At 48.9% G+C, this 20,973-nt stretch overlaps 2 protein-coding genes across 3 annotated transcripts in view; one reads left to right on the top strand and one right to left on the bottom strand.

Moving 5' to 3' along the window:
* The window catches only part of TGFBRAP1 (transforming growth factor beta receptor associated protein 1), a 103,221-nt gene extending 93,589 nt beyond the window's left edge, over positions 1 to 9,632 (bottom strand). Inside the window, exon 1 of one of the 2 annotated variants that reach the window (XM_063953415.1) lies at positions 9,350 to 9,632. The gene's annotated coding sequence lies outside the window, so the exon portion shown is untranslated. The other variant, XM_063953414.1, reaches the window with a different exon arrangement.
* A 6-nt stretch (positions 9,633 to 9,638) lies between these two features.
* C2H2orf49 (chromosome 2 C2orf49 homolog) overlaps positions 9,639 to 20,973 on the top strand; it is a 45,172-nt gene continuing 33,837 nt past the window's right edge. The window contains exon 1 of the mRNA XM_063953416.1: positions 9,639 to 9,842. Within this exon, the coding sequence (XP_063809486.1) occupies positions 9,741 to 9,842 (102 nt within the window). The 5' untranslated portion in view covers positions 9,639 to 9,740. The remainder of the gene's footprint in view (positions 9,843 to 20,973) is intronic.

Genomic DNA, 20,973 nt, shown 5'->3' with positions numbered 1-20,973 from the left:
GAAAAGATGACACCACTTTTGGCAGAAATTGTGGACGGGTCAGCAATTCTGCCCTGTCCATATGGAAAACCAGATAGGGGCTTTTATGTGACAAAGCCGCTAATTCTGACACACGCCTAGCTGAAGCCAAGGCTAATAGCATGACCACCTTCCACGTGAGAAATTTTAACTCCACGGTTTTGAGTGGCTCAAACCAGTGTGACTTCAGGAAACTCAACACCACGTTAAGATCCCAAGGTGCCACTGGAGGCACAAAAGGGGGCTGAATATGCAGCACTCCCTTTACAAACGTCTGAACTTCAGGAAGAGAAGCCAGTTCCTTTTGAAAGAAAATGGATAGGGCCGAAATCTGGACCTTAATGGAACCCAATTTCAGGCCCAAAGTCACTCCCGACTGTAGGAAGTGAAGGAAACGGCCCAGCTGGAATTCCTCCGTAGTGGCATTCCTGGCCTCACACCAAGCAACATATTTTCGCCATATACGGTGATAATGTTTAGCCGTCACGTCCTTCCTAGCCTTTATCAGCGTAGGAATAACCTCATCCGGAATGCCTTTTTCTGCTAGGATCCGGCGTTCAACCACCATGCCGTCAAACGCAGCCGCGGTAAGTCTTGGAACAGACAGGGCCCCTGTTGCAACAAGTCCTGTCATAGAGGCAGAGGCCATGGGTCCTCTGTGAGCATTTCTTGCAGCTCTGGATACCAAGTCCTTCTTGGCCAATCCGGAACAATGAGTATTGTTCTCACTCCTCTTTTTCTTATGATTCTCAGCACCTTGGGTATGAGAGGAAGAGGAGGAAATACATAAACCGACTGGAACACCCACGGTGTCACTAGTGCGTCTACAGCTATCGCCTGAGGGTCTCTTGACCTGGCGCAATACCTCTGTAGCTTTTTGTTGAGACGGGATGCCATCATGTCCACCTGTGGCAGTTCCCACCGACTTGCAATCTGCGTGAAGACTTCTTGATGAATTCCCGACTCCCCCGGGTGGAGGTCGTGCCTGCTGAGGAAGTCTGCTTCCCAGTTGTCCACGGAATGAACACTGCTGACAGTGCTCTTACGTGATTCTCCGCCCAGCAAAGAATTCTGGTGGCTTCCGCCATCGCCACCCTGCTCCTTGTGCCGCCTTGGCGGTTTACATGAGCCACTGCGGTGATGTTGTTTGACTGAATCAGCACCGATTGGTGGCGAAGCAGGGTCTCCGCTTGACTTAGGGCGTTGTATATGGCCCTTAGTTCCAGGATATTGATGTGAAGGCAAGTCTCCTGACTTGACCACAGATCTTGGAAATTTCTTCCCTGTGTGACTGCCCCCCACCCTCGGGGGCTTGCATCCGTGGTCACCAGGACCCAGTCCTGAATGCCAAATCTGCGGCCCTCGAGAAGGTGAGCACTCTGCAGCCACCACAGGAGAGACACCCTGGCCCTGGAGGATAGGGTGATCAGCCGATGCATCTGAAGATGTGATCCGGACCACTTATCCAACATATCCCATTGAAAGGTCCTCGCATGGAACCTGCCAAAGGGAATGGCCTCGTATGATGCCACCATCTTTCCCAGGACTCGCGTGCAGTGATGCACCGACACCTGTTTTGGTTTTAATAGGTCTCTGACCAGTGCCATGAGCTCATGAGCCTTCTCCATCGGGAGATAAACCCTCTTCTGGTCTGTGTCCAGAATTATGCCCAGGAAGGGCAGACGAGTCGTAGGAATCAACTGCGACTTTGGAATATTTAGAATCCAGCCGTGCTGTTGTAACACTTCCCGAGAGCGTGCTACGCTGATCAGCAACAGCTCTCTGGACCTCGCCTTTATGAGGAGATCGTCCAAGTATGGGATAATTGTGACCCCTTGCTTTCGCAGGAGCACCATCATTTCCACCATTACCTTGGTAAAAATTCTCGGTGCCGTAGAGAGACCAAACGGCAACGTCTGGAATTGGTAATGACAATCCTGTACCACAAATCTGAGGTACGCCTGATGAGGTGGATAAATGGGGACATGAAGGTATGCATCGTTTATGTCCAGAGACACCATAAAATCCCCCCCTTCCAGGCTTGCGATGACCGCTCTGAGCGATTCCATCTTGAACTTTAACCTTTTCAGGTATATGTTCAGGGATTTTAAATTCAATATGGGTCTGACCGAACCGTCCGGTTTCGGAACCACAAACATGGTCGAATAATAACCCTTTCCTTGTTGGAGGAGGGGAACCTTGACCACAACCTGCTGAAGATACAATTTGTGAATTGCAGCTAACACAATTTCCCTCTCTAAGGGGGAAGCTGGCAGGGCCGATTTGAGGTATCGGTGAGGGGACATCTCCTCGAATTCCAGCTTGTATCCCTGAGACACAATCTCTATTACCCAGGGATCCACCTGGGAGTGAACCCACTTGTGGCTGAAATTTTCGGAGACGCGCCCCCACCGGGCCTAGCTCCGCCTGTGGAGCCCCAGCGTCATGCGGTGGATTTAGTAGAAGCCGGGGAGGACTTCTGTTCCTGGGAACCAGCTGTGTTGTGCAGCTTCTTTCCTCTACCCTTGCCTCTGGCAAGAAAGGACGCACCTCGGACTTTCTTGCCTTTTTGTGAACGAAAGGACTGCATTTGGTAATACGGTGCTTTCTTAGGTTGTGAGGGAACATATGGCAAAACATTTGACTTTCCAGCAGTAGCTGTGGAGACCAGGTCCGAGAGACCCTCCCCAAACAATTCCTCACCCTTGTAAGGTAAAACCTCCATGTGCCTTTTTGAGTCGGCATCGCCTGTCCATTGCCGAGTCCACAGGACCCTTCTGGCAGAAATCGACATTGCATTTATTCTAGAGCCCAGTAGGCTAATGTCTCTTTGAGCATCTCTCATATATAGGACAGCGTCTTTTATATGCCCCAGGGTCATTAATATAGTATCCTTGTCGAAGGTATCCAGTTCCTCAGATAAGGTATCTGTCCATGCTGCTACAGCACTACAAACCCAGGCCGACGCAATTGCCGGCCTTAGTAAGGTACCTGAATGTGTATAAATGGACTTCAGGGTACCCTCTTGCTTTCTATCCGCAGCATCTTTTAGGGTGGCCGTATCCTGTGACGGCAGGGCTACCCTCTTGGATAAGCGTGTTAGAGCTTTATCCACCCTAGGGGAGGATTCCCAGCGTAACCTGTCCGTTGGCGGGAAAGGATACGCCATAAGCATCCATTTGGAAATCTGCAGTTTCTTATCTGGAGATTCCCAAGCCTTTTCACATAACTCATTTAGCTCATGTGAAGGGGGAAAGGTCACCTCCTGCCTTTTTTCCCCATACATATGAACCCTCGTCAGGGACTGGGGTTTCCTCTGTGATGTGCAACACCTCCTTCATTGCTATAATCATATAACGTATAGCTTTAGCCAATTTAGGCTGTAACTTTGCATCATCATAGCAGACACTGGAGTCCGACTCCGTGTCGGTGTCTGTGTCAACAATTTGGGATAGTGGGCGCTTCTGAGACCCTGACGGCCTCTGCGACATAGGATCAGGCATGGGCTGAGACCCTGACTGTCCTAAGGTTTCAACTTTATCCAACCTTTTATTCAAGGAATTAACATTATCATTTAAAACATTCCACATATCCATCCAATCAGGTGTCGGCGCCGTCGGCTGCGACCCCACATTAATTTGCTCCCGCTCTGCTTCCACATAGCCTTCCTCGTCAAACATGTCGACACAAGCGTACCGACACACCACACACATACAGGGGATGCTCTTTTTTGAAGACAGTTCCCCCACAAGGCCCTTTGGAGAGACAGAGAGAGAGTATGCCAGCACACACCCCAGCGCTATATGACCCAGGAATCACACAGTAACTTAGTGTTAACCCAGTAGCTGCTGTATATAAAGCTTTTTGCGCCTAATTTTTGTGCCCCCCCTCTCTTTTTACCCTCTTTCTACCGTGTTTCTGCAGGGGAGAGCATGGAGAGCTTCCTCTCAGCGGAGCTGTGGAGAGAAAATGGCGCTGGTGAGTGCTGAGAAAGACGCCCCGCCCCCGCAGCGGCGGGCTTCTGTCCTGCGTTTGTGTGTAAAATAATGGCGGGGACTCATGCATATATACAGTGCCCAACTGTATATATGCTACTTTTTGCCAAGAGGTTCCTAATTGCTGCCCAGGGCACCCCCCCCCCCCCTTCATCAGACGAGGTGTCAGTGACAGCAGTGGATTGTGAGGAGGTAAGAGCTCGCTTAGAGGACCCCTTGGTCTTAGGCGAGCGAGGGTCAGACTTTTTAGTAGTCAAAGGGGTCGATTCTATTCGGCAACTTAAGAATAGGGCCGGGAATTAGCTCCCGACGCTATTCAATACAGCTCCAGTTAAGTCGGCGATGTCCCGTTCTCGCCGACTTAACAGGTAGTTTTGTCGGGAGAACGGGCAATCTCCGACTTAACTACCCGCGGCGATGCTGATTCCCGACAGAATCAGCCACGCGCCGGCCGCGAGGCAGCACTTTTGTCGGGTTTCTTCTCTCATCCCCCGGGGATGAGAGAAGAATTCCCGACAATTGCGGGTCACTAGCAGCTGAATTGAATAGCGTCGGGAGCTAATTCCCGGCGCTATTCTTAAGTTGCCGAATAGAATCGACCCCAAAGACTGGTTCAATTTCTTCAATTGAGTGGACAAGTTATCTGCCCACGGCGGGTTAGCCGCAGGGACCACATACGATTGAACCGGCATAGGAGGTCCCATAGGGGGCGTTAGTTTAGTAACTAGCATATTCAGAAGTGTGGAGAAAGTAGCCCACGGAGGGTCATTATGGACCCCCGTTGCCACAGTCCCACTGAGGGAGCAAGGAGCCCCCAGAACCAGAGCCCTCAGCTGTTATATTCTCCTCATAGGGATCTGTGGCGTCAGCAACACCGGTAGTGTGTTCAGCCCCAGAACCGTTACTCTCAGAAGCAGACATGATATAACTTGCAATATCAGGTAACACAGTACAATTATCAGCAGCACAATACCTCTTGCCCAAACCCCTGCGCAGTGTAGTCAGCACAAGAGGGGATATAGGAGAGATATGGTGACTAAATTCACAGAGAAAAATACAATTACAGTATATCTTGTGAATATCCTATATTACAGTATTATAAACCTGACGCACCAAGCCCCCTCAGGTTATAGAATATAGGGATAGAAAGTTGAGTGAGAGACAGAAAATGAAATTCACCCAGCAAGCTAATGCACACACATGTAGTTACAGTTGTACAATGCAGAGGTTATTACAAACAATAATACTGCACTGGACTAGCTTATACACTGCTCAAAAAAATAAAGGGAACACAAACAACACAATGTAACTCCAAGTCAATCACACTTCTGTGAAATCAAACTGTCCACTTAGGAAGCAACACTGATTGACAATCAATTTCACATGCTGTTGTGCAAATGGAATAGACAACACGTGGAAATTATAGGCAATTAGCAAGACACCCCCAATAAAGGAGTTGTTCTGCAGGTGGTGACCACAGACCACTTCTCAGCTCCTATGCTTTCTGGCTGATGTTTTGGTCACTTTTGAAAGCTGGCAGTGCTTTCACTCTAGTGGTAGCATGAGACGGTGTCTACAACCCACACAAGTGGCTCAGGTAGTGCAGCTCATCCAGGATGGCACATCAATGCGAGCTGTGACAAGAAGGTTTGCTGTGTCTGTCAGCGTAGTGTCCAGAGCATGGAGGCGCTACCAGGAGACAGGCCTGTACATCAGGAGACGTGGAGGAGGCCGTAGGAGGGCAACAACCCAGCAGCAGGACCACTACCTCCGCCTTTGTGCAAGGAGGAGCACTGCCAGAGCCCTGCAAAATGACCTCCAGCAAGCCACAAATGTGCATGCGTCTACTCAAACGATCAGAAACAGACTCCATGAGGGTGGTATGAGGGCCCGACGTCCACAGGTGGGGGTTGTGCTTACAACCCAACACCGTGCAGGACGTTTGGCATTTGCCAGAGAACACCAAGATTGGCAAATTCGCCACTGGCGCCCTGTGCTCTTCACAGATGAAAGCAGGTTCTCACTGAGCACATGTGACAGAGTCTGGAGACGCCAAGGAGAACGTTCTGCTGCCTGCAACATCCTCCAGCATGACCGGTTTGGCAGTGGGTCAGTAATGGTGTGGGGTGGCATTTCTTTGGGGGGCCGCACAGCCCTCCATGTGCTCGCCAGATGTAGCCTGACTGCCATTAGGTACTGAGAGGAGATCCTCAGACCCCTTGTGAGACCATATGCTGGTGCGGTTGGCCCTGGGTTCCTCCTAATGCAAGACAATGCTAGACCTCATGTGGCTGGAGTGTGTCAGCAGTTCCTGCAAGTGGAAGGCATTGATGCTATGGACTGGCCCGCCCGTTCCCCAGATCTGAATCCAATTGAGCACATCTGGGACATCATGTCTCGCTCCACCCACCAACGCCACGTTGCACCACAGACTGTCCAGGAGTTGGCGGATGCTTTAGTCCAGGTCTGGGAGGAGATTCCTCAGGAGACCATCCGCCACCTCATCAGTAGCATGCCCAGGCATTGTAGGGAGGTCATACAGGCACGTGGAGGCCGCACACACTACTGAGCCTCATTTTGACTTGTTTTAAGGACATTACATCAAAGTTGGATCAGCCTGTAGTGTGTTTTTCCACTTTAATGTTGATTGTGACTCCAAATCCAGACCTCCATGGGTTAATAAATTTGATTTCCATTGATAATTTTTGTGTGATTTTGTTGTCAGCACATTCAACTATGTAAAGAACAAAGCATTTAATAAGAATAATTCATTCATTTAGATCTAGGATGTGTTATTTTAGTGTTCCCTTTATTTTTTTGAGCAGTATATATATAGCTATGTAGTCAATAGATATTACACTGCACAGTAAAAAACTGAATGTATATCACAGGGCACTTGTACCAGAGAACCCTGACTAAATGCACTTTTTCTTAACTATCACTGTCTAAACGACATGTAGAATACTTAGGGTCTTGTAAAGTCACAACGCTGACTATCAGGCGGCTTTACAAAGGAGGATTTGCACAAGCAGTCCCAGGAACAGTGTAGCTGAGAGAAATGGCACCCAAACACTGACAGGGAGTGAGGGAGAGACAGATATGAAGCTCCAGGGCGGGAACATTTACTGTAAATGGCGCGCTGGGGGAGGGGCTCCAGGTCTAAGCCTTATCCCCTCTGCTGGCAAAACCACCTGGTAATGTGGGCTACTCTAAAAAGGTTTAGAGAGAAAACTTGACCTGCACCCATGCCCTGGTGATCTAGTGGGATCGCCTGTATGCCACAGTGTCCACCGCCAGCGCGCGCGGCCCGCCACCCACCGACCGTGCCAGATCGCGATACAGCACGGGACCCACTCACCACCTCCCGAAGCGCGGCCACGCGATCCCGGAGAGCCCCAGCCGTGTGTGCCTGACAGGAAGAAAACCGGAGCCTCCCGCTGTAGTTACCCGGCAACCAGGCCGCGGGAGTGTACAGTGCCGCTAGGGAGAGATGGAGCTGCAGCAGTGAATGTCTCCCTACATCTACACACTGCTGCAGCCCTTGAAGTTTTCACTTTTCTTCTTAAAAAGCTTTCTTTAGGGCTGCTAGGAGCAGCCCCTCTATTAAGTGCCTGCTATCTGCGGCACCAACTACAAAACTGAGCTCCTGTGCAGGGAGGCGGGGTTATAGAGGAGGCGGCGCTATGCATCTTGGGAACAGTCAAAGCTTTTGAGCCTGTTGGTGCCTCGGATCAAGATCCTACTCTACACCCCAATGTCTATCCTTGTGGAGCCCAGTGTACCCCGCAGCAGAAAACTAAATACAAAATTCTGGTCCCAAGCATTACGTATATGGAACATCAACATGTATAATTTGTTCTGGGGAGTTTTTAGTGGTTGTTAAAATGACAGCTCTTTATGCCATGCAATGAACACACAGGTAACAAATAAGCAGTCGTCATCCCATCCCCAACTGCCTAGAACGGTTCTGCCACCATGCTGCTTATTTAGGTATTATGACTGCTGATACAGTAATGGTTAGAAATCTTGTCCATATCATGCAATGTTAAGTAACTTTTTTTTCAATCTTGCTTATACTGTTTCTGTACTTTGGAAAGCGCTTGAGAACCCCTTGTGGGACACCATATAAAGAAAAAGAATAATACTAAGAACACACAATAAATTATATATTCTCAATACTGAGGCACCATATAGTGATGGGAACAGATTATTTTGTGCCACAACACTATATACGGGGACAGAGTACTATAGTACAGAGATTTTCAACCTTTTACAACTCGCGGCACACTGAACAAGATTTCAATATTGCCAAGGCACACTCAAATATAATGGTGATGCATGGTGCAGTCGCATGTCCTAGGATGTCATGTCGCAGCTTCTCAATAGGTAACGCATCTGAGAAACCCAGAAGAGCCCAACACTGCCCAGGCACAAAATTAGAACTGGCTCTGCAATCACTAAACCCACCAGTATTGATCGTTCCAGGGCCTCAGTAGCGGCAAAACACTGACGGGCCTGGCTGTGCTTCTATGGCGGCACACCTGGAGACTGCTCAGGGCACACTAGTGTGCCACGGCACAGTGGTTGAAAAACTGTGCTATAGTATATAATAATAATGTTATTTGTATAGGTTATCTATTTCCTTCCACTGTTCGAAGTGTTATCCAGTTCCTAATACTAAAGCTGGGAAATCACAAGTACGGTTTCTGTCAATGTCACGCTCACCATACTCAGAAGCTGCCTAGTAGCAGTCTCTGCAGGCTGCAGCCTGATCCCAGTCTCCTGCACAACCCTGCACTACATCCATTAGGAACAGGTTTCACCTGGTGAGTCAGTCAGTGGCTGCACTGGGAGCAGCAATAACAGCATAGCATCTGGGGCACAGGTGGAAGCTGCCCTGACACACAGCATGCACAGCACAGTATGTATATTGGGTGAATGCTGGCCAAACACATACCACCAGCATGACAAATAGCAGGACCACCACCACATACGTGCAGTACAAATGATAACATAACATGTATGTAAGGAGTATATGGAGAAGCATGACAAATGTTTCACCTTAGTACAAGCAACATTATTTTCTGCCAATGCAATTAATCAGCGATTTACTGCATACGCCCACTCCCCATACTATGATGTAAATAGACGTATGGTATTCTACCTGATATTTCCTGGAGCATTCTCACAGCTCTGGCCAATGCCTGGCACAGATCACACACAGATGGGCGCAGCGTACACATGCCACACTACACACAGGAGCTGCATGTGTGGCCGCTGCACACAGGTGTATGCATGTATGTATGTAGGGGGAAGAGTGTGCGGGCCAGCAGTACCTGGATGTTCTGTGGCTGCCCCGGGCCTCCTCTCTGTCACTGTCACGTGATCCCAAGGGGCGGGACTCCCGTGGTACGTGACGTGCCACCCTGACATTGGCACTAACCACGTGATAGCCTGTAGAAATCTGCCGCCGCCATCTTTGGTTTGGGTATGTGTACAAAAACACACCCCTCTGGATAAAATCCTATATTACAGTGCATCTCTCAGGTAGGTTATGGCCGACACAGTGTTGTTCTATGCCTCCCTGCTATGTATCCGCTATACAGATTTCTGTCTCTATGGAGCACTTGTAAAATCCGACAGCTGCCTGTGCAGTGCACTATATGTAGCGCAGCTCTGACGCCACTTCCGGGCGCGGCGCAGAGCGCTGTATTGGAGCTGTCAGCCATGGCTCTGGGAGCTAGTAGTTCGGGTGATGTGAGGCCGGAGTGTGATCTGCTGCACCCGGAGCTGCTCTCCAGGGACTTCCTGCTGCTGTCTCTAGGCCAGGTGAGGCAGAGGGTGCGGCATAGCGCGGGTACAGCACCTGTGCCCCAGTTAGGGGGGGACCATGCTGGTGTGGGGGAGATTTATCAAAGCTTGGAGAGAGATAAAGTCCCACCCAATCCGCGTCTGCTGTGTTACCGACTGTGCTAGAAAAAATGACAGCTGATTGGTCGGTACTTTATCTCTGTTCAAACTCAAACTCAAATACATTTATCTAGCACCACAGTTTATAAAATGACAAGCTGCTAGGTTGCTATGGGCAACTTTTGATGCATCTCTCTCTGGGGGTCATTCCGAGTTGATCGCTAGCTGCATTCATTCGCTGTGCAGCGATGAGGCAAAAAATGGCACTTCTGCGCATGCGGTGCAATGCGCACGCGCGACGTACTATTACAACAACAATGTCGTTTCACACAGGGTCTAGCGAAGCATTTCAGTCGCACTGGTGGCCGTAGAGTGATTGACATGAAGTGGGCGTTTCTGGGTGTCAACTGACCGTTTTCAGGGAGTGTTCGAAAAAACGCAGGCGTGGCTGGGCGAATGCAGGGCGTGTTTGTGACGTCAAAACAGGAACTGCATAGTCTGAAGTGATCACAAGCGCTGAGTAGGTTTTGAGCTACTCTGAAACTGCACAAAAAACGTTGTAGCCGCTCTGCGATCCTTTCGTTCGCACTTCTGCTAAGCTAAAATACACTCCCAGTGGGAGGCGGCATAGCGTTTGCATGGCTGCTAAAAACTGCTAGCGAGCGAACAACTCGGAATGACCACCCCTGTACGAGTATGGGGGCTGGCATGCTGCTGCTGTATGCTGTGTAGCAAAAAGGGGCGTACACACTGGAGCAACGGGCATTTGTTACGACATAGGAATGCCCATCTGCCCAAATTGCCTGTATATACTGGAGCGATGTTAATGAAGGACAGAATGATCATGTTCCGGCCTTCATTAACCTACTACAGGACACTAGCGATATTGTCAGGTTTGATGTGCAGCACATCAAACCTGACAACGTCACTAGCGACAACAGGAGCACGCACATTGGGCATACACACTGATCGATACACCGTTCTGATTCGACATATCGTGCTGAGATCACTCCCGGGTATACCCAACTTTGCTGTCCGCAGCAGATAGGGAAACTGAATATTACTCCATTAATATGTGCCCATTATCCATACATACCTGAGTCTTAATAAAACTTACATAAAATCGTAATTATTACAGTCTTGTAAAAATATAAAACAACTTGAGATGACCATAAGAAGGGAAGATGTCCCTGCTTATTGGGGAGTTGCTGATGCTCCATAGAGTCAGTTGTACAAGCACGAAAAGTTAGCACATATCACACCGTGTGTACACAGCTTGCGATAACCATGAGCGCTCCCATGGGGTCGGTATCGCAAGAAAAAATAGTGAAAATCGCATATTGTCAAAATTGGTGGTTCTGGGCTTCGGGTAGTTCAAGGGAACTCTCATAGTCAAAATTGCCACTTACTTAAAATCTCACCATGTGTATGCACCTTTACTGTGAGAGAAGCATGGGTATGTATCTCTAACCGGTGCTATGCACCTCCTGCATTTGCATTACTAAGGATTGCAGTTGTAAAGCTGCTGCAATCAGCTTTGCAGTTGCAATCCTTAGTGAATTATGAGCCTGATTCACTACCGTTTGCAAATGTGAGATTGCACGCAGTGAGCGATTATTGGCAGACTGGATATGCTGAGAAAACATTGTGCATGAGCAAAGAGCAAAATGCGATCGTACTGCGTTTGCAGCCTAATTGTAAAGTGAACGCATTTTGATGGACTGGAAGTGACCATTTTTAGGTGTTAACATGGCGTTTCTGGGGAGTGGTTGGGAAAACGCAGGCATGTCATGGTCGTTTTCAGGGGGGTGTATCTGACGTCATCTGCGAACGTCGCATTCAAAAACATGTCGCCCGTTGCAACTGCATTCTGATTTGAGTGTTTTAGGGTAGCCGCAACTGCGATTCTGCTAATGCATACACAGATTTGTGGATGTCTTTTATCTTTTTCTAGGCGGTTCTTTACAGACGATTTTAGCAATAGCAGAGTTGATAGAATCGCTATCTCAGCCCTAGGCCCATTATTGCATCTTGGATTAGTCTAGACGCCATTCTAGAGGTAGTCTAGTTCCAGCCAGGCATATAATATTTATGCGCCATCTGCAGCCTCTTCAGCTGTAAATAGCAAACAAAAGAATGTGGTTCTGATTATTGTCTATTGTGCCACTGTTAAGGATTCACATAAGTAATTATCGAAGATTTTACATTCAGCTTATTTGTGAGAAGTCGTGTATAGATTTGAGGTGCCCATAAACTAGTGCGATTTGGGCCCTTTTCATCCAATTCTGACGCATCGGGCCGAGAAATCGAATGAAAAGTGTTAAATGGCATGTGTATTACCTCCGATTCGATGCACGGTCCTGTGCACATCGGATCAGAGCTGGAGATCGCAAGGGCTGCACTATAGATTTATCGGATTCGGCACTAGTGTTCACGCTAGGCAGTTTTAGCAGGGCGCCTCGCCCCTCCCAATTTTTTTTTTAATTTTTTTTTTATTAAGGGCAGAACCCGCCCTTCCCTTTCTGCGGCGCCCTGCTAAAACTGCCGACCGCTTTCTGCCCTCACAGCTTCACGCGGCATCCATTCACGCTGAGAGAGCGCTTGGGGGAAGCCCAGCACCTCTGCAGGTGCTGGGCATGCCCCCAACAGTGATGCCGCCCATGCCCCCTCTTTTTTACGTCTGCGGGCTGAACCGCCCACTTTTATTACCCGCAATTACCCCGTCCCCTATTTTGAATGGAAGCCGCGCGCGCACGCTAGTGCCCCTCTAGGTCCGGCGCCCTGCCCGGATTCTAGAGTGAACACTACGGCAGCCTTGGCTGGTTATCGCATACGATACACCGTATGCAAAAGGACTGTATACAATGTATTGTGTGTGATCCGGCCTCCCGGGAAGCTGCCGGGCAGTTCAAGGGAGATCGTATGTGACTTCTCCCCTCGGAGAAGTTGCAGTAGTATATTGGGACCTTAACAAATATCCTTGTATTCAACTATGATGCTTTTATTCTGGTGTGTCAAAACGATGAGCGTCAAGCATAGTGTCTGCAAATAGGAAGGGGAACCTTTGTAAATGTAATAATGTACGATTGGCACTTTCTTTTTAATTTGCAGATGCGCTAAATCATTGTGATATGTGTTCAGAACAGTGACATCTAATGGGTCACCAGCTCTGTGATGTCGGTACACAAAACCTTCAACTCCAACCCCCTTATTTTATGACTGTCCGACTTCTGCATGAATGGCAAATGGATATTATGCGTAACAAATCTACTGTAGTAAACTGGTAGCATAAGGCATTGTCATCACCACCACATAAATTAGCAGGATACTTTGAACATAAAATATTTATTTCTCTATCGTCCTAGTGGATGCTGGGGTTCCTGAAAGGACCATGGGGAATAGCGGCTCCGCAGGAGACAGGGCACAAAAAGTAAAGCTTTTCCAGATCAGGTGGTGTGCACTGGCTCCTCCCCCTATGACCCTCCTCCAGACTCCAGTTAGATTTTTGTGCCCGGCCGAGAAGGGTGCAATCTAGGTGGCTCTCCTAAAGAGCTGCTTAGAAAAAGTTTAGCTTAGGTTTTTTATTTTACAGTGAGTCCTGCTGGCAACAGGATCACTGCAACGAGGGACTGAGGGGAGAAGAAGTGAACTCACCTGCGTGCAGGATGGATTGGCTTCTTGGCTACTGGACATCAGCTCCAGAGGGACGATCACAGGTACAGCCTGGATGGTCACCGGAGCCGCGCCGCCGGCCCCCTTGCAGATGCTGAAGTCAGAAGAGGTCCAGAATCGGCGGCTGAAGACTCCTGCAGTCTTCTAAAGGTAGCGCACAGCACTGCAGCTGTGCGCCATTTTCCTCTCAGCACACTTCACACGCAGTCACTGAGGGTGCAGGGCGCTGGGGGGGGGCGCCCTGGGAGGCAAATGTAACCTATATAAAGGCTAAAAATACCTCACATATAGCCCCCAGAGGCTATATGGAGATATTTAACCCCTGCCTGGATTCACTAAATAGCGGGAGACAGGCCCCGCCCCTTTTCCGGCGGGCTCATCTCCTCAGCACACGGCGCCATTTCCTCTCACAGCTCCGCTGGTCAGGACGGCTCCCAGGTCTCTCCCCTGCACTGCACTACAGAAACAGGGTAAAACAGAGAGGGGGGGCAAATTTATGGCGATATTTTGATATATATAAAGCAGCTATAAGGGAGCACTTATTATAAGGCTATCCCTGTTATATATAGCGCTTTTGGTGTGTGCTGGCAAACTCTCCCTCTGTCTCCCCAAAGGGCTAGTGGGTCCTGTCTTCGTTAGGAGCATTCCCTGTGTGTCTGCTGTGTGTCGGTACGTGTGTGTCGACATGTATGAGGACGATATTGGTGTGGAGGCGGAGCAATTGCCAAATATGAGGATGTCACCCCCTAGGGAGTCGACACCAGAATGGATGCCTTTATTTATGGAACTACGGGATAGTGTCAACACGCTAAAGCAGTCGTTTGACGACATGAGACGGCCGGACAATCAATTAGTGCCTGTCCAGGCGACTCAAACACCGTCAGGGGCTGTGAAACGCCCTTTGCCTCAGTCGGTCGACACAGACCCAGACACAGGCACTGACTCCAGTGGTGACGGTGACGAATCAACCGTATTTTCCAGTAGGGCCACACGTTATATGATTTTGGCAATGAAGGAGGCGTTACATTTAGCTGATACTACAGGTACCACTAAACAGGGTATTATGTGGGGTGTGAAAAAACTACCTATAGTTTTTCCTGAATCAGAAGAATTAAATGACGTGTGTAATGAAGCGTGGGTTGCCCCTGATAAAAAGCTGATAATTTCAAAGAAATTATTGGCATTATACCCTTTCCCGCCAGAGGTTAGGGAGCGCTGGGAAACACCTCCTAGGGTGGACAAGGCGCTAACACGCTTATCTAAACAAGTGGCGTTACCCTCTCCTGAGACGGCCGCACTTAAAGATCCATCAGATAGGAGGATGGAAAATATCCAAAAAAGTATATACACACATGCAGGTGTTATACTACGACCAGCTATAGCGACTGCCTGGATGTGCAGTGCTGGGGTAGTTTGGTCAGAGTCCCTGATTGAAAATATTGATACCCTGGACAGGGACAATATTTTACTGTCGTTAGAACAAATAAAGGATGCATTTCTTTATATGCGTGATGCACAGAGGGATATCTGCACACTGGCATCACGGGTAAGTGCTATGTCCATTTCGGCCAGAAGAGCTTTATGGACGCGACAGTGGACAGGCGATGCGGATTCAAAACGACATATGGAAGTTTTGCCGTATAAAGGGGAGGAGTTATTTGGAGTCGGTCTATCAGATTTGGTGGCCACGGCTACAGCCGGGAAATCCACCTTTCTACCTCAAGTCACTCCCCAACAGAAAAAGGCACCGACTTTTCAACCGCAGCCCTTTCGTTCCTTTAAAAATAAGAGAGCAAAGGGCTATTCATATCTGCCACGAGGCAGAGGTCGAGGGAAGAGACAGCAACAGGCAGCTCCTTCCCAGGAACAGAAGCCTTCCCCGGCTTCTACAAAAGCCTCAGCATGACGCTGGGGCTTCTCAAGCGGACTCGGGGACGGTGGGTGGTCGTCTCAAAAATTACAGCGCGCAGTGGGCTCACTCGCAGGTAGATCCCTGGATCCTGCAGATAATATCTCAGGGGTACAGGTTGGAATTAGAGACAGATCCACCTCGCCGTTTCCTGAAGTCTGCTTTACCAACGTCCCCCTCCGAAAGGGAGACGGTTTTGGAAGCCATTCACAAGCTGTACTCTCAGCAGGTGATAGTCAAGGTACCTCTTCTACAACAAGGGAAGGGGTATTATTCCACTCTTTTTGTGGTACCGAAGCCGGATGGCTCGGTAAGGCCTATTCTAAATCTGAAGTCCTTGAACCTGTACATAAAGAAGTTCAAGTTCAAGATGGAGTCACTCAGAGCAGTGATAGCGAACCTGGAAGAGGGGGACTTTATGGTATCCTTGGACATCAAGGATGCGTATCTCCACGTTCCAATTTACCCCTCACACCAGGGGTACCTCAGGTTCGTTGTACAAAACTGTCACTATCAGTTTCAGACGCTGCCGTTCGGATTGTCCACGGCACCTCGGGTCTTTACAAAGGTAATGGCCGAGATGATGATTCTTCTTCGAAGAAAAGGCATATTAATTATCCCATACTTGGACGATCTCCTAATAAGGGCAAGGTCCAGAGAACAGCTAGAGATGGGATTAGCACTGTCTCAAGAAGTGCTAAAACAGCACGGGTGGATTCTGAATATTCCAAAATCCCAGTTAATGCCGACAACTCGTTTGCTGTTCCTAGGGATGATTCTGGACACGGTTCAGAAAAAGGTTTTTCTCCCGGAGGAAAAAGCCAAGGAGTTATCCGAGCTTGTCAGGAACCTCCTAAAACCAGGAAAGGTGTCTGTACATCAATGCACAAGATTCCTGGGAAAAATGGGGGCTTCTTACGAAGCAATTCCATTCGGCAGATTCCACGCAAGAATTTTCCAAAGGGATCTGTTGGACAAATGGTCAGGGTCGCATCTTCAGATGCACCTGCGGATAACCCTGTCTCCAAGGACAAGGGTGTCTCTTCTGTGGTGGTTGCAGAGTGCTCATCTATTGGAGGGCCGCAGATTCGGCATACAGGATTGGATCCTGGTGACCACGGACGCCAGCCTGAGAGGCTGGGGAGCAGTCACACAAGGAAGAAACTTCCAGGGAGTATGGACGAGCCTGGAAACGTCTCTTCACATAAACATTCTGGAACTAAGAGCAATATACAATGCTCTAAGCCAGGCAGAACCTCTGCTTCAGGGAAAACCGGTGTTGATCCAGTCGGACAACATCACGGCAGTCGCCCATGTGAACAGACAGGGCGGCACAAGAAGCAGGAGTGCAATGGCAGAAGCTGCAAGGATTCTTCGCTGGGCAGAGAATCATGTGATAGCACTGTCAGCAGTGTTCATCCCGGGAGTGGACAACTGGGAAGCAGACTTCCTCAGCAGACACGATCTTCACCCGGGAGAGTGGGGACTTCATCCAGAAGTCTTCCACTTGCTGGTAACCCGTTGGGAAAGACCAATGGTGGACATGATGGCGTCTCGCCTCAACAAAAAACTGGACAGGTATTGCGCCAGGTCAAGAGATCCGCAGGCAATAGCTGTGGACGCGCTGGTAACGCCTTGGGTGTACCAGTCGGTGTATGTGTTTCCTCCTCTGCCTCTCATACCAAAAGTATTGAGAATTATACGGCAAAGAGGCGTAAGAACGATACTAGTGGTTCCGGATTGGCCAAGAAGGACTTGGTACCCGGAACTTCAAGAGATGATCACGGAAGATCCGTGGCCTCTACCTCTAAGGAGGGACTTGCTTCAGCAGGGTCCCTGTCTGTTTCAAGACTTACCGCGGCTGCGTTTGACGGCATGGTGGTTGAACGCCGGATCCTAAAGGAAAAAGGCATGCCGGAAGAAGTCATTCCTACTTTGATTAAAGCAAGGAAGGAAGTAACCGTGCAACATTATCACCGAATTTGGCGAAAATATGTTGCGTGGTGCGAAGATCGGAGTGCTCCGACGGAGGAATTTCAACTGGGTCGATTCCTACATTTCCTGCAATCAGGATTGTCTATGGGTCTCAAATTGGGATCTATTAAGGTTCAAATTTCGGCCCTGTCGATTTTCTTTCAAAAAGAATTGGCTTCAGTCCCTGAAGTCCAGACCTTTGTTAAGGGAGTGCTACATATACAGCCTCCTGTGGTGCCTCCAGTGGCACCGTGGGATCTCAATGTGGTTTTGGACTTTCTAAAATCTCATTGGTTTGAACCACTAAAGAAGGTGGATTTGAAATATCTCACATGGAAAGTGACCATGCTTCTAGCCCTGGCTTCGGCCAGGAGAGTGTCAGAACTGGCAGCTTTATCTTACAAAAGCCCATATCTGATTTTCCATTCGGACAGGGCAGAACTGCGGACTCGTCCGCATTTTCTCCCTAAGGTGGTGTCAGCATTTCATCTGAACCAGCCTATTGTAGTGCCTGCGGCTACAAGTGACTTGGAGGACTCCAAGTTACTGGACGTTGTCAGAGCATTAAAAATATATATTGCAAGGACAGCTGGAGTCAGAAAATCTGACTCGTTGTTTATATTGTATGCACCCAACAAGATGGGTGCTCCTGCGTCTAAGCAGACGATTGCTCGTTGGATCTGTAGCACAATCCAACTTGCACATTCTGTGGCAGGCCTGCCACAGCCTAAATCTGTAAAGGCCCACTCCACAAGGAAGGTGGGCTCATCTTGGGCGGCTGCCCGAGGGGTCTCGGCATTACAACTTTGCCGAGCAGCTACGTGGTCAGGGGAGAACACGTTTGTAAAATTTTACAAATTTGATACTCTGGCTAAGGAGGACCTGGAGTTCTCTCATTCGGTGCTGCAGAGTCATCCGCACTCTCCCGCCCGTTTGGGAGCTTTGGTATAATCCCCATGGTCCTTTCAGGAACCCCAGCATCCACTAGGACGATAGAGAAAATAAGATTTTACTTACCGATAAATCTATTTCTCGGAGTCCGTAGTGGATGCTGGGCGCCCATCCCAAGTGCGGATTATCTGCAATAATTGTACATAGTTATTGTTAACTAATTCGGGTTATTGTTGAAGGAAGCCATCTTTCAGAGGCTCCGCTGTTATCATACTGTTAACTGGGTTTAGATCACAAGTTGTACGGTGTGATTGGTGTGGCTGGTATGAGTCTTACCCGGGATTCAAAATCCTCCCTTATTGTGTACGCTCGTCCGGGCACAGTACCTAACTGGAGTCTGGAGGAGGGTCATAGGGGGAGGAGCCAGTGCACACCACCTGATCTGGAAAAGCTTTACTTTTTGTGCCCTGTCTCCTGCGGAGCCGCTATTCCCCATGGTCCTTTCAGGAACCCCAGCATCCACTACGGACTCCGAGAAATAGATTTATCGGTAAGTAAAATCTTATTTTTATTAATATTTCTGAACAAGAATACTTTTCTAATACAAATTAAAAAGTTCTGGGGACACAGCCTATCCTAACTCTAAAATGCAATGTAAAAACAGATCTGGTCAGTATGTGCGTGCAACATGTAAACTCATGCTGCGTTTTCACTGCAAGCAAAAAAACAAAAACATGCATTTGCACACATTGGGGTATATTTACTAAGGTCCCGATTTTGACCGAGATGCCGTTTTTTCTTCAAAGTGTCATCTCGGTAATTTACTAAGCAAAATTCACGGCAGTGATGAGGGCATTCGTAATATTTTGGAAGTCCTAGGAAAAAATCACGAATCAATACACCATCGGTCAAATACGCCTGCAATTTGGTAGAAATCGGGAATTTACTAAAAAGTGCAAATCACAAACACTGCCGACAATAGCCAAACACTGCCGTGCAGAAATACAAATCGTAAAAAAGTGCTAAAAAAAAAACAGACCTGCTTTTTTTTATCCCGTGTTTGGATAGGCATGCAGGGATCCATGAGATCCGTGCATGTTTATCAGTGGGAAGGGGATGGAAAAGTGTTAATTTTTCTAAAAAAAATTGCGTGGGGTCCCCCCTCCTAAGCCAAACCAGCCTCGGGCTCTTTGAGCCGGTCCTGGTTGCAAAAATATGGGGGAAAAATTGACAGGGGTTCCCCCATATTTAAGCAACCAGCACCGGGATCTGCGCCTGGTCCTGGTTCCAAAAATACGGGGGACAAAAAGCGTAGGGGTCCCCCGTATTTTTGAAACCAGCACCGGGCTCCACTAGCTGGACAGATAATGCCATAGCCGGGGGTCACTTTTATACAGCGCCCTGCGGCCGTGGCATTAAATACCCAACTAGTCACCCCTGGCCGGGGTACCCTGGAGGAGTGGGAACCCCTTCAATCAAGGGGTCCCCCCCCTCCAGCCACCCAAGGGCCAGGGGTGAAGCCCGAGGCTGTCGTCCCCCCCCCCCCCCCCATCCAATGGGCTGCGGATGGGGGGCTGATAGTCTTTGTTGTAAGTTATGAATATTGTTTTTAGTAGCAGTACTACAAGTCCCAGCAAGCCTCCCCCGCAAGCTGGTACTTGGAGAACCACAAGTACCAGCATGCGGCGGAAAACCGGGCCCGCTGATACCTGTAGTACTACTACAAAAAAAATACCCCAATAAAGACATAACACACACACCTTGAAAGTATAACTTTAATGCATACATACACACCACCATATACACATACTTACCTTATGTTCACACGAGGGTCGGTCCTCTTCTCCATGTAGAATCCATGGTGTACCTGTTGAAAAAATTCTACTCACCAAATCCAGTGTAGAGGGCTCCTCGGGTAATCCATTTGTAATCCACGTACTTGTAAAAATAAAAAAACGGACACCCGACCACGAACTGAAAGGGGCCCCATGTTTTCACATGGGACCCCTTTCCCCGAATGCCAGAAACCCCCTCTGACTTATGTCTAAGAGGGTTTCCTCAGCCAATCAGGGAGCGCCACGTTGTGGCACCCACCTGATCGGCTGTGTGCTCCTGTACTGTCTGACAGGCGGCACACGGCAGTGTTACAATGTAGCGCCTATGCGCTCCATTGTAACCAATTGTGGGAACTTTGTGGTCAGCGGGTGACCGAAAGTAACCTCACCGCTGACCACAAAGTTCCCACAATTGGTTACAATGGAGCGCATAGGCGCTACATTGTAACACTGCCGTGTGCCGCCTGTCAGACAGTACAGGAGCACACAGCCGATCAGGAGGGTGCCACAACGTGGCGCTCCCTGATTGGCTGAGGAAACCCTCTTAGACATAAGTCAGAGGGGGTTTCTGGCATTCGTGGAAAGGGGTCCCATGTGAAAACATGGGGCCCCTTTCAGTTCGTGGTCGGGTGTCCGTTTTTTTATTTTTACAAGTACGTGGATTACAAATGGATTACCCGAGGAGCCCTCTACACTGGATTTGGTGAGTAGAATTTTTTCAACAGGTACACCATGGATTCTACATGGAGAAGAGGACCGACCCTCGTGT

Source organism: Pseudophryne corroboree, chromosome 2 (genome assembly GCF_028390025.1).
Source record: "Pseudophryne corroboree isolate aPseCor3 chromosome 2, aPseCor3.hap2, whole genome shotgun sequence".
In the NCBI taxonomy this organism is placed as follows: domain Eukaryota; kingdom Metazoa; phylum Chordata; class Amphibia; order Anura; family Myobatrachidae; genus Pseudophryne; species Pseudophryne corroboree.
Note: the sequence above shows the minus strand (reverse complement) of the source record. Positions and strands in the feature narration are given on the sequence as shown.